Genomic DNA, 12,678 nt, shown 5'->3' with positions numbered 1-12,678 from the left:
TGGGGTGGGGATGGGGGGTTATTAGGGGCGGGGAAACTGGGTCATCGTCACCCCCACAGATTAACAAACCCGGATCTGGACACACACAGGCACACAAATGCACAAACAACACAAACACACACACACTTGTGCAAACACACTTCCTGTGCAGAGAAATTAGAGGAACTAAACAGGTGAGACACAAGACGGTACAAAGTGCAGCGCTTCCATGTTGCTCTCTGCCAAAGGTTTCCCTTTTAGAGGAAGCCAGAAGCCCATTAAAATGGCAAGGATTAGACTAAAGCGACAGCGGGAGGCTCATAAAGCCGCCGCTGAGACACTCTGCTTGTTTCTGTGTGCGCGTGAGTGTGTACACCAGCGTCTTTGTACGTCTGTGTTTGCTCAAGCGATGGCCCGTTTCCAGCACCGCTGATAAAACACTTATATCTGACTAATGGAGGCAGATAAATCAACACCCGAACAGGCAAGTTGGAGAAAGATGCGATCAGACAGATGCCTGAACTGTTGCACGCAGGAGAAAGTTTGACTCGTGGCGTGACTCCGATGAGAAATGTACAGAATAGACGCTTAGTGTGAAAGTATTTTCCGCTTTTCTCTTTCAAGGCTACATGTTTTTCATGCTTTTAGTTGCACAGCTGAAAGACCCTTTGTGGAGATTTTTTTTTTCATTTCATGCTGCACTCACAGTGTGGATGATGGATGAGAGGCTGCTTACTTCCACGTAGGAGCTTCTGGATGTATAACACTGACACGTGTAATGCAGCTAAAGTTGAGCTACCAACGCCTGGAAAGAAGAAGGCTGCTTTTGGCTACCACTCACTCATGTTTCAAACATTTCTGCTAATTTCAAGGTGTTGCCACTATTATTGTATAATGCATATTTGCAGTGGCAAGGTGTAGGAACAGCAAGCAGCAGGGCTCAGGAATCAGTTGACAATAGCCTGATTGCAACTTCAGTTCTCAAAGTCCCATGATACTGAAGCAGTCATCTCATTCTTTGACCTAGAACCCTGTATTAGACAGACACGGACACAAATAGCTTTGAGCAGCGGAGCAGTGATTTCCCAAGGCGTGGGACGACAGATACTGTAGGTCATGGTGAGGTCAACCTCTGGGATCAGAGCTCAAAGCCTGATAGTCAGTGTCAGTGCTCGACGGAAGATGCGAAATGGGTCTAGAGCGGCGTGTCGGGAAGGCGGTTAAAAAGTCAATCTGATCCCTGAAGTGAAGCTTGAGTATCTTGAGACTAAGGAAACAAGAGCCATTAAATAAACAACATTAGTGCTGTTCAATACCATCCTGTAGCTGTGTGAGCGCTTTGCTGTTGGAATCTCCAGCCACGCCAGCAGCTCTGTGAGGCTTGAGATGAATGCTAACATCAGAACGCTAACACACTGATGTTAAGCAGGTGTGTGTATCGTGTTTGACGTTTGTACAGCTGATGGAGAATGATAGGACTCAGTAGACTTAAAGCGTCTTGTTTGTGGTCGCTCCCATTCACAGGACACGGCTCACTCATTTATTTACTGCCCACTTTAACTGTCCACAGGAGGATTCTCCCTCTGGTGTTTTCAGGCAGCAGCACAAAGAGCTTGAAACACACTTTCTGCATGTCAACAACCATCGCCTTCAGCCGTGCTGGAGGCTACAGTTGTTGACATGCCGGCGTAGAAATCATTTTACTGACAGCACATGGATAAGATCTCTTTCAGCCTGTCCTTCTTCGTGGCTATCTTATTAATTTGCTTTTGTTATTTCTGGCTCTCGGCGGAATCACGCTGTCACGATGCCACGTGAGAAGTTTTCTAGAAACTGATAGCATCGCTGAAAGATCTAAATCAGTGCAGCCTACTGGCGGTGTTACACATCTCCATGGCAACAGCAGAGCCCGTATCAGTCTGAGATCAGACTGCTCGGATGTTGAGGATGTGACCATCACGAGAGGCTCGGCTTGTTGTGGAAATTTGTTTGAGCTGAAGTTTGAAATGAATTTAAAGCCAGTTAGGACTTCCTCTTGTACAGAGGTGTCCAGAGATGGTTGTGTCCTCTTTACTTCTTCTTCTCTGGCATTAACTCCACATCTAATGACATGAAGGAGTTGCAATGTCCTCATTAGTCTGGGACGACCCCATTTGGGCTCCTCTCTTTCTTCTCTGTCTCGCTGTAATGAGAGAAGACAAGCATTCAGCAGACTCTCCCTTTGATTGAAGCCAAGAGTTGTGCAGACAGATAGGAAAGTTTTTTTTTTTTTTCTGGAGCTGAGCTGAAGCCCAGCAATTTGGTTCAGAGTGGGTCAGCTCTGAACATACGACTTCAAAATGTGACAGAAAGTTTGCATTGAAAACATTTACACACACACACACACACACACACACACACACACACACACACACACACACACACACTGGATTTACATTTGGTGTCATTTTTTCTCGTCTGAACCTCAATCTGTTGTTACTCATTTCTGAATAATACACTCCACACTAGACGTAGTCATATGGCTAAAGGGGATTATATATGGATCCACAACCCTGACTCCCAACACTAAACACACACACAAACACACACACACAGTTTACATTTCTTTGATATGAGGGGCTTCACAAAGATAAATCACTTTCTTGGCTCTATGTATAAGGCAAGTCCAGGAGGAGATTGGGTGTGAGTACATGAAAATAACAGGTAGATTTGTGTGTGTATGTGTGTGTGTGTGTGTGTGTGTGTGTGTGTGTGTGTGTGTGTGTGTGTGTGTGTGTGTCTATATAAAAGTGCAGAGTGCTGGTATAGTGCAGGTGTTGCTTTTCCTTTGGGTGCTTTTGTGCTGTGGTCACGCTGCAAAGCGTTTCCCACAGATTATTTGTTAGTCAAAGTCTGGCGACCACTCTGATGTCTTTGCGCACGAGTTATTGGCATATTCTGAGGACCACACACACACACACACACACACACACACACACACACACACACACACACACATAATGGCATCTCAGCTTTTATGTGAGGTAAAAGAATTTGGGGGAAAAAAATCCGACTTGGAATTCCAATTTGAAGAGACGTTTTGTTTCTGTTGCATTTTTCTTAGTAGGGACTTTGCGACGCCTCTTGAACGCAGCATTAGCAGAGAGGTTCGGGCCTGAGTCCAAGCAGTGGTGTGTTTGTGAGTGTGTGCATGTGAACGTGTGTGACGGGGTGATGATGGTGAAGAGTGCCAGGGAGCACTGTATCTCATCTTCTGGACAAGTCCTTAATCTGTGTGACCCAGCAAGGGATTATGGGCATTCAGGGAGAAAAATGGGGCTTGAAACTCACCCTTCGAGCCTGATAACTGACAATTTAGAGTGTTTGAGTGCAGTTTTTTTTTTTTTTTTTACTTTAAGAATTATGTCATTTGCCTCAATTTTCTTTATCCACAAGGAAATAATCTCATTGTACAGGTTTTCATTATAGTAGTAACACAAACACTAATGGGAAACTTTAAACTCTTAAATCCTGATACATCTGACTCTTGAAATGGGTAAAAAGAAACAAGCTGCACATGTTGTGGTTTTTGAATATTTTCCTGTTCTATATTTCGTGTGTTTATTGGCTTTATCTTGTAGATTTATCCCTTTTTCTTTTATGTGATGACGATTTATGAATAAATAAATGTATAAATTATTAATATTATGCACATTTGTGAATACACATGCACATTCATCAAATATATAAGGTAGTCCATCACCTCTTAAGCTATTCTACTTGCGAAAAATTGTTGTCATATTTCAGCTTCTTGATGCCCCCTTTTGAAGTTTGGGTGGTTGGATTGATAAAGTCTTGATAGTATGTTGAATGGAACAATGGAAAACACCCACCCCTACTGAGTGGTTCATGTGCAAAGTCCTGTTCCCTTTTCATTCCCTTTCACATCCTCTCATAGATTCGTTTTCGACACAAGATTGTCAGACAGCAACTCTAATGATACGGTCCATCGACACGAGTTTTGCGTTGGTCATTTGCCGATGCAGTGGATCAGGTTTCCTCATGGCTCAGTATCAAAGAGACATTCAAATGTCAAAAAGTCAGTGTGATGGGCGACCCCCTTTGATTCACCAGCATATGGTGCGGGGTGGGTGTTAATTTCACCCCTCGGGGTAAAGGGATCCACTAAATGTCATATATGTCGTGTTAGCTGTTCTGGTGTCTGATGTTGTGTTGGATGAAAACGTCAGGGGCTGAAGGGGGGGGGGGGGGGGGGGGGGGGGGGGGGTACACAGGCCTCTGTTTGCAGTGTGTGTGTGTGTGTGTGTGTGGGGGGGTTCCTAGACTGTTGTGTGGGCTGAGCTTTGTCTGAAACAGGGCCACGTGGACCTGAATTAAAATCTTATTTAAGAGGATTCAGGACAGATGGCATCCCATTGTTTGAGGATGTGTTTATTATTAGAAAACGGGGGTTTATCCCCCCTTCTCCGGATAAACACACCACACCCTCTTTTAACCATTTTCTCAGGGGTTCAAGGTCTCACCTAGGTTGATTTCTCATTGGCCTGTGGGATCCTGGGCTAAGCCAATCAGCATCCTCGAAGGCAAACAAAGACTCCCATCTTTAAGTAAAGCCTGGCACATGGCTGTTTAGTAGTTAAGAAGCTCTGATTGGTCAAATGTGATCCAATCAAATCAGTTTAAGTGAAGCTGTTTTCCCCACAACTGGGGAAAGTATCTTTAAACACAAACAGGAGTGTGACAACTTGGAAACAGAAACATCACATTATGCAACGCACAGTTTGTGTTTGTTGCTCGTCCTCTTCATCCCAGTGGGGCTAAAGTCTTGACATGAGTGTTGGACCTTGCTGCCACATGCTCGCTGACTTGTTGTGACTGTAATGTCATCATACAGTGCACAACCGCAGCACCGACTGGCTGCTTAGAATAACTAAAGTGTTAAATTAACTGATGAGCGCTGATGTTTTTTTTCATTCTCAGGTTGAAAATTTAAGCTCATTCCACTTTGATGTGGAAGGAAGCCAGAAACCACCACATCTCTCCCAGCTTCTCACCCACATTCACACTTTTATCTTAAACACTTACACTCTCTTATAGCCCACTACAACCCCCCCCCTCCCTTACTGACTCTCTCTCTCTCTCTCATTTCTCTCTCAACTCACCAGATGGAGAGGGGGCGGCCATGTGTGTGTGTGTGTGAGTGTGTGTTTATTCACGCATGCATGGTTACCCATGAGTTTGCATATTTACATTCCCTGCACATTTTGTCCTTATATCCTCCTCTGCTTCACTGAGGCAAAGAATAAAGAATAAAGAAAAAAGAAAAAAAAGATCAGCTGTTGTCAGACACAGGAAACCACGGATGAAAATGCCAGAATGTTAAGTGAATAAGAAAAGACAAGAGATGGAGAGATATTTAAGGAGTGTGTGACACCATCAGCACAGTTAAGAGTGATTTTAGGGGCCAAAAAGTGTTATCTGGCATCAGTTGGGGGGCGGCTAATCCGCATGTGCGAAATAAATCCAATGTGACAGGGCCTTTGCATCTTGAAACTGGATTGTTAATATACACAGAGAGACAGTGCTAAGCTTTAACAGGGAGAGAGAGAGAGAGAGAGAGAGAAAGAGCGAGAGGGAGGGGGAGGGAGGGTGTGTACGAGAGACAGAGAGAGAGAGAGAGAGAGAGAGAGAGAGAGAGAGAGAGAGAGCATCAAGTCACCGGGATAGGCTCCACTATCCTCACACTGTAAGGTACAAGTGCCACAAGGAGACTATATTCCTCTGAAATAATGGATGGGACAAAGCCGGCCATGGAGTCCAACGCGGAGGAGACTCAGGACGAGGGGCAGGAGAGCAAAGGTACGCTCAATGAGCCGCTGACATTTGCGCGTTTTTTGGGTTTTTTTTTGTGTGTGTGTGTGTGTGTATTTTCTTTGGAGACATTTGCGTCTGCGCCAGCCCGAGCGGGTTTAACCTACTTGCAATGGCTTCTCGCCTGTGCGCGACACAATAGCGCTGCATTTTTCTCTTCACCTATCGCCATTTGAGGGCGATTTTTATGGGGGGGCAATAAGCGCAGGTGGCGGGAGATTATTCCCACAAATCCACGGCGCAAATGTTCTGTGTTATTTTTGCGCCTTCAGAAAAAGGGGGATTTGGAGGCTGGTGGAGGAGAATAAGAGGGTGGGCGGGTTGATGGCTTGTGGAAGGTGCACGGTCTGGTTTTATGGAGCATACTAATGCCAATTTGTTTTTGCATTGCCGCACCATCATCATGCCTAATGAGCGGCTGATAAGGAAGGCTGTGCGCTGCGACGCGCCGCGCTGCCCTCCGTGCACGGCTGCATTGTTTTCCGTCAGGTGTGGAGGCGCCGCTTCCATGATCCTCCCGCCGCAGCCGCTTCGATTATTATCGGCGACCCCCCCACCACCCCCCTGACTCCCCCTCCTCGTCTCCCCTCCCACCCCACCACACACACAGGCTTGCTGTCTGATCCGTTCAGGGGCGTGATAAATTGCCATGCAACATATGAACAGAATGATGGCGCGTGTTTTTAGTATGACCGACGTGATCAGGTGCTTCAGACAAACAGGAGGCTGCAAGAGAAACAATCAACGGTGCGCTTGACGCAGAGGGACGGCTGTGCCCATCAGTTCCAACCCCGGCCGCTCAGACATGTTAATGGACCCTGTGTAGGGTTCATACATGCAGGTCTGGCTTTATAGAAGATGCTCTGCAGTAAATCCCACAGCATCACTTTGAATGCACAAAAATCCTCTTTAAAAAACATTCATGTGCATGCAAAATCAATTCAAATATATTTATCCATGTGCACACTGAAGAGCAACCTTAAATTTGGTCGATTGAGTCCAAATGATGCCAAACTGTTGCTGTTTTCTCTGCTCATTCTCAACCTGTGTTGTGTAGGCGTGTCTTTGTGCGTCGGAGGACTCGACGCCCATACAGATGTGGATGTGACTGATTTGTTTTCAGTGTCTTGGTGGTGAAATCACATCCTTCAGTTTGCAGGCAGTTAGCGGAGGAGCTCACTGATAGCAGGCTGTCAATTATGTCCATCTTGTTTATAGATCTGCTCATGAAGGTGTGACCTGTGTTCATCATGGGGATTAAAATGGGGAAAACAACTAAGCATGATGATGATGATGATGATGATGATGATGATGATGATGATGATGATTGGGGGGGTCGACATGCTTTTTTAAAAATGTATTTACATGTAGTATATTAGTCAGCAGCAGTGATGCAGCTGATCTGGCAGGATGCCTTTTAGGCCTCTTGGCTGTTAGAGAGCAGGGTAGATGATACCGAGTAGAGTGCATGGACCTGAGGGGCTTTACACACACTCAGCTTCATGTGTGCCAGTGTGTTAAAATGACAGGGGGGTGTGTTTGAAAAGATGCATTTTAGAAGCTCCAGCATGTACAAAATGGAGCGATTAAGGCCGGTTTATACTCCTGCACAGGGTCGACGCCATTGTGAGCATTTATACTTGTGCGCTGGTGCGACCGCATCGCTCTCTAATCGGTGGCAGTGACACTCCCACTTCAAAACAGTGGCCACTGAAACCGAGCGGATCATGTTGGAGTTGGAGCCAATAAATGTTGGGACAGTTACTTTTACTGAAATTACCGCACCTGCAAAGACGTCCAAGGAGAAGGGGGTGTACGACCATCGTGTGATGCAATGCTACCAAGCTAGTTGGGAGGTGGACGTCAGGCTATGGCGGAGGGTACGCGGCTACAACGTATCAAGGGTGTCAATTCTATGCAGATTTATCAACTGGCCTTAATAAGTGTGACATGAAGTGTTAGATTTCATGGATGGATTTTGGAAGGAAATATTGAGCCGTTGAGTTCTGGTTGTTTTAGAGAGGCTGTCGTGATTTAAAGTGCCGGATTTTCATTCTTTATTCAGATTTTTGTGACTTTAAAATTTCCGCACCAACACACTTTCTCCTGCAGCAGGAGCTGGACCCGGGCACAGTGTTATTACTGGGTCACAGTGTGTCTGTGACGTACGCTTCAGAAGAGTGGGGTGTCCCTCAACAGTGATGTTTTAAAAAAGACATTACATCATCTTCTCCCGGGGCACGCTGCTACACACAGGCCAGTGTCCAATGAGAGTTCACACCGTGCACTTCAGTAAACGGCGTGCCTGTGAGAAGACGTTGAGGATAGTTGAGCGGGACAGCGGCCATATTTATAGGGATAGCAGTTAACCCCTCTGAATTCTTTAATCACCATTTTATGTGGAAGCAATGAAATGATCACATTTGTGCGTTCACCCAGTTCAGCCTCTGCAGCCTGGACTGCTGTGCTCCAGGTGTGATGTTGCGCAACCGTATCCACCCACACCAGCGCACCAAAATAGACTGGATTGGAAGCTGGCCCGTTTGTCAGTGTAATCATTTGTGTGTCTGTCTTTGACATCTGGAATGTGACCATCAGCTTATAGCATCCATCAAGAGGCTGAAGATTTACAGTGGGGGGGGGCAAGAAGGCGAGAGCTGTCATGTAAGGAGCTTGTGTCGGTGTGTGCCAGCGCTGCCTCTTCAGCTCCACTATGACATGTTTCTGATTCAGGAAGTAGATGGAGAAAGTTTCCAGTGGTGTAGTGTAAAAAACTACACCAACTATACTCTTGCACATGCAAAAAGCCATGCCCCAAGCCCCGCCCACCTGGACCCACCATCCAACCTTGCAGGATTTGGTGTGTCTAAGTGTTTACCTGTGATCTGCTATATTTTTACTTGATCACTAAGGCAGCCAATCAGAAGAGAGGAGGCTCTGAGGCTCACCGACCTGTTATTACGAGAGGTCGAGAGAGAAGCCTGAGAGAGGAGATGTAAAACCACACTGAGATGGTTTTTGGTTCGTAAAACCACAAATATATCTTATATAAACGTATATAAACCCTTCAAATAAAATACAGGAAAAGTGTAAAATATGGGACCTTTAACTTGAGCATTTCCCCTCTCTCTACTTATTCTCCACCACATTTCAGAGGGGAATATTTTACATTTTACTCCACTACCTTTATTCATTAATTATTGATTAGATTTTATATTAAAAAAAACCCCAATGATTAATTTATAAAATATGATGCAGTATGTAAAACAGCTCCACTTTGACCGGCTACAACATTAAAATAATGCTTACACACTTATATATTGCCCCAGTAACATTAATCGAATGTTATAATGTGTAATGATATGACACTGACAGGAGCAGTTCCCATGTATAATAACTCCTATTACTTTTATACACAAATTAGATTTTACTTGTAATACTTTTACATGTACTTTTACTTGTACAGAATGGTATTGCTACTTTAAGACTGGAAATGGCGAGCTAACTCGCATCTTGTCCGTTTAAACCGCAATAATTAGCAAAACCTTTTCGTCTCAAAGACATTAAGTATGATAAAAAAATAAGAGCTCCGTTTTCACTGCACAGTTAGGATTTTCAGAGCACATGCGACTTATTTTAGCATCACGTTCACAGTTTTGCTGTGAGGAGCATGCTGATTAGCTCTGCCGTAATTATGGTAAACAGAGTCCGTGTTCTTGATTGCGCCGCTGTTGTGTCTCTGTGCAGCGTCTCTGCACGACATTGAGCTGAGAGTAATTACAGACTGGAAAATGAACAGGGAACACAGGCATGGTTTATAATCCGGAGGTGCTGGGTATGGATTGATCTTTTTTGCCTGATTGCTTCCTATAATCTCTAATCTGTATGTCTGTGGAGGTACACCATGCTCAGGACTCGGATAACGAGACATCAGCTACGCTCTCTGAGGTACAATTAAATCTGATTTCATTAGTATGAGACAGTTTGATTAGAAAAAGCAAGCCTCCCATGTGACGTTTTTATTTTCACCTTTGATGCAGCTCCGTAAAGCGGCTTTGAGTGTTTCACGGTGGCCCTGAGTGCATTTCAACTTAACCTTATTGCATCTGTCTGTCCTCCCCTTTGTTTTAAATGATTGGCCTGTTCACACACACACACACGTACATACACACACCTTCCTTCCTCCCTTTCCCTATGTGTGTGTGTGTGCGCTCTTACATAACGCATCGCTGGCTCTCTGTCCTTGGCTATGATGTTCAGATCAGAACCGTAAGAGATTACATCACCGTCTGGAGGGGTGCAGGTTTTGTTGAATTTTCTGCATGGAAGGGCAGAGCTACTGCAGCCTCTGAAGGACAAAGAGAGTTCCTCTTAATCAGTGTGTCATCTTTTTTTCCCCCACAGTAAAATCCATGATGTAGATGTGGAAATCTTTAAATTAATACATCAACATTTTGTGAAATCTACTCAAACACTGTCCCCTGTGCCCCATCTTCATCTTCATAATCATAACGGATTCACTGAGTCTGGTGGTACCCAACCTTTCAAGACTCCCCAAGGAGTCGCAATGGATAATAGAAAGAAACTTTTTGGATACTTTTACCTCCTCGGGCTTCTGAAAATCCATTAAAATGGAAATGGACTTCCGAACTGCTCACAGCTTATGTCCACATGAAGGGACATCTTATCTCCAAGGGGTTGAAAGGAGATTTATTGGTTTGTTTTAAAGGGGTCAAAAGGAACCAAAAAGGGTTCTGCACTTGTCATTTAGTTGACAGACAGATTTGGAGTGATCATCAATATATTATTTCAGTCATTTTTAAGCAAAAATGCTTCAAAGTCAAATGTGAATATTTGCTGGTTTCTCTTCTATGGCGTTAAATCAAACATCTTTGGGTTTTTGACCGTTGTCAGACAAAACAAGCAAACTGTAAATGTCACCTTATAGGCCAACTTGTCAGTATATGTAAACCAAATTAATGATGGAGCAAAAAATCAGCTGATGATCAGCTCTAAACCAGGGCGGCTCTCTCTCGTATCGCCCCCGTGCCAGGAAGATACAGTTTGAATCTAAAGGCCAACCCCCTCGTTTGATGATCATCAGTCGGGCGCGATGACAGGAGAGGAGCTGGACCGCTCTCCCTGCTGGTGCTGACATTTGGTTTGTGTTGCACATAAACATTGGATAGATTCCCCTCCCTGCCCTCTTGCCCTCACTGTAAATCAAGCATTGCATGTTTGATGTTGTATAAAAACATGTTGATCCTTTATGGATCATTGCTGCTGATGAAAAAGTGATAGTAGCACTGGTTGAACTGAATTCCTCATTTGACCTCAGTCTAGAGTAAATCTTTTTTTTTTTTTGAATGAACTTGTGTCTTCAGTGTTATTCTGCCTTGTAATCCACTTGACAGGCCAAAGCAAAGCACTGCTGCCACACACACACACACACACACACACACACACACACACACACACACACACACACACACAAATCCTCAGAAGCTTCTTGTCCACACTCCGCAAGGAGTGAGAGTTAGCAGCGAGCCGCTCATTATTAAGCTCATGTGTGTCTAATACAACTTTAGGGCAGAAACATTCATCACGTCGCCTACACACACACACACACACACACACACACACACACACTCATCTTCTGATGCTTCACTAACGGCGAAGTTGTGCAATATCCAAATGCTTTCCACTCTTTCCTCAAAGCCAGTACAAAAAAAACAAAACAACAAAAAAACAGAAATGCTTGCCTAATCCGAGATGAACACAGGAAGTGATTTGATAATAAACACATGTATTGAAGCACATGATTTTTTTTTTTTTTTTGTGCTCGCATTTTGCAAGTTGACATTCCAAAGCCTTGAAATGTTCGGCTATTTAAAGTACTGAGACGCCATTGTTTGGCGTGTGGTTGTTTGACACCTGCTGTTTCAGCCGAACACAAATGCAAACTTTGGAAATTGTGCGTCAACCCAGGACCACATTTCCTTTGTATTTCATAAAGTCCACCACCGGTGGAAACGCTGACCGGAGTAGTGGCTGATTTGGACATTTTTCAGCTGACAAACTGTCATTGTGCTGCTTCTGCTTTCCTCTCTCTCTCTCTCTCTCTCTCTCACACACACACCCACACGCATGGACTAATGCATGGACTCGCTTTTATTGGACTCCACAGAACCACCTCTCATTTAGGCTGAAACTCTTCTCTCCAGTTTCATTTCTTTGTGGCAGTTTTTCAATGACAATATCAAGAAAGAAGGAAAAAAAAAAAAAAGCCTCCCACACGCTGAGATTGATGCTCTCGAAAGCACAGCCGCAATGTTTTAACGTCGCCCTTTCAACAGGGGAAACCACCAACAAGGTCCTTATATAGACTTCATCCGATTCAACACAGGTGTGAATCCCAGGTGGAGCTCTCATGTCAATTACCTCAATTAGTGACAAAAATATTCAGACAGCGGCAAACTAATACCGGGACAGTGATAAAGCTGCGGATTTAAAACAGATTTTTACCCACAGAAGTTTATTCTGGGTCAAACAGGAAGACAGTTTGGTGAGGTTTGCTGTGTTTTGTATGTACGAGATGCAAACCACTGAAAGCCAGAGGCAAGTCCTCCTCTTTAAACTTTGATGAGGCTCTGTCCCTGCGTGCTCTGAAAACTCGTGTTGCACGTCAGATCGCAGACTTTGTGCACATTGATTGATTTATCGCCACAATCGTCTTGTTTGTTTCCCTCTCTTCTCCTCTCTGTCTTGTCCTGATTCCTCTGCTAACCCCCCCCCTCCCACACACACACACACACACACACACACACA

The 12,678-nt window shown here is 44.5% G+C and overlaps 1 protein-coding gene across 2 annotated transcripts in view; it reads left to right on the top strand.

The window, feature by feature from the left end:
- The window catches only part of LOC111236717 (neuronal membrane glycoprotein M6-b-like), a 31,981-nt gene that overhangs the window by 5,194 nt on the left and 14,109 nt on the right, over window positions 1-12,678 (top strand). Inside the window, exon 1 of one of the 2 annotated variants that reach the window (XM_022765564.1) lies at window positions 5,694-5,838. The exons of the other annotated variant lie outside the window; for it this stretch is intronic. Coding sequence (XP_022621285.1) covers window positions 5,769-5,838 — 70 coding nt within the window. The 5' untranslated portion in view covers window positions 5,694-5,768. Of the gene's footprint in view, window positions 1-5,693; window positions 5,839-12,678 lie in introns of those variants that run through there. 2 annotated transcript variants of the gene reach the window in all.

Source organism: Seriola dumerili, unplaced genomic scaffold (assembly GCF_002260705.1).
Source record: "Seriola dumerili isolate Sdu_G_001 unplaced genomic scaffold, Sdu_1.0 BDQW01000716.1, whole genome shotgun sequence".
NCBI classification, from domain to species: Eukaryota; Metazoa; Chordata; class Actinopteri; order Carangiformes; family Carangidae; genus Seriola; species Seriola dumerili.
Note: the sequence above shows the minus strand (reverse complement) of the source record. Positions and strands in the feature narration are given on the sequence as shown.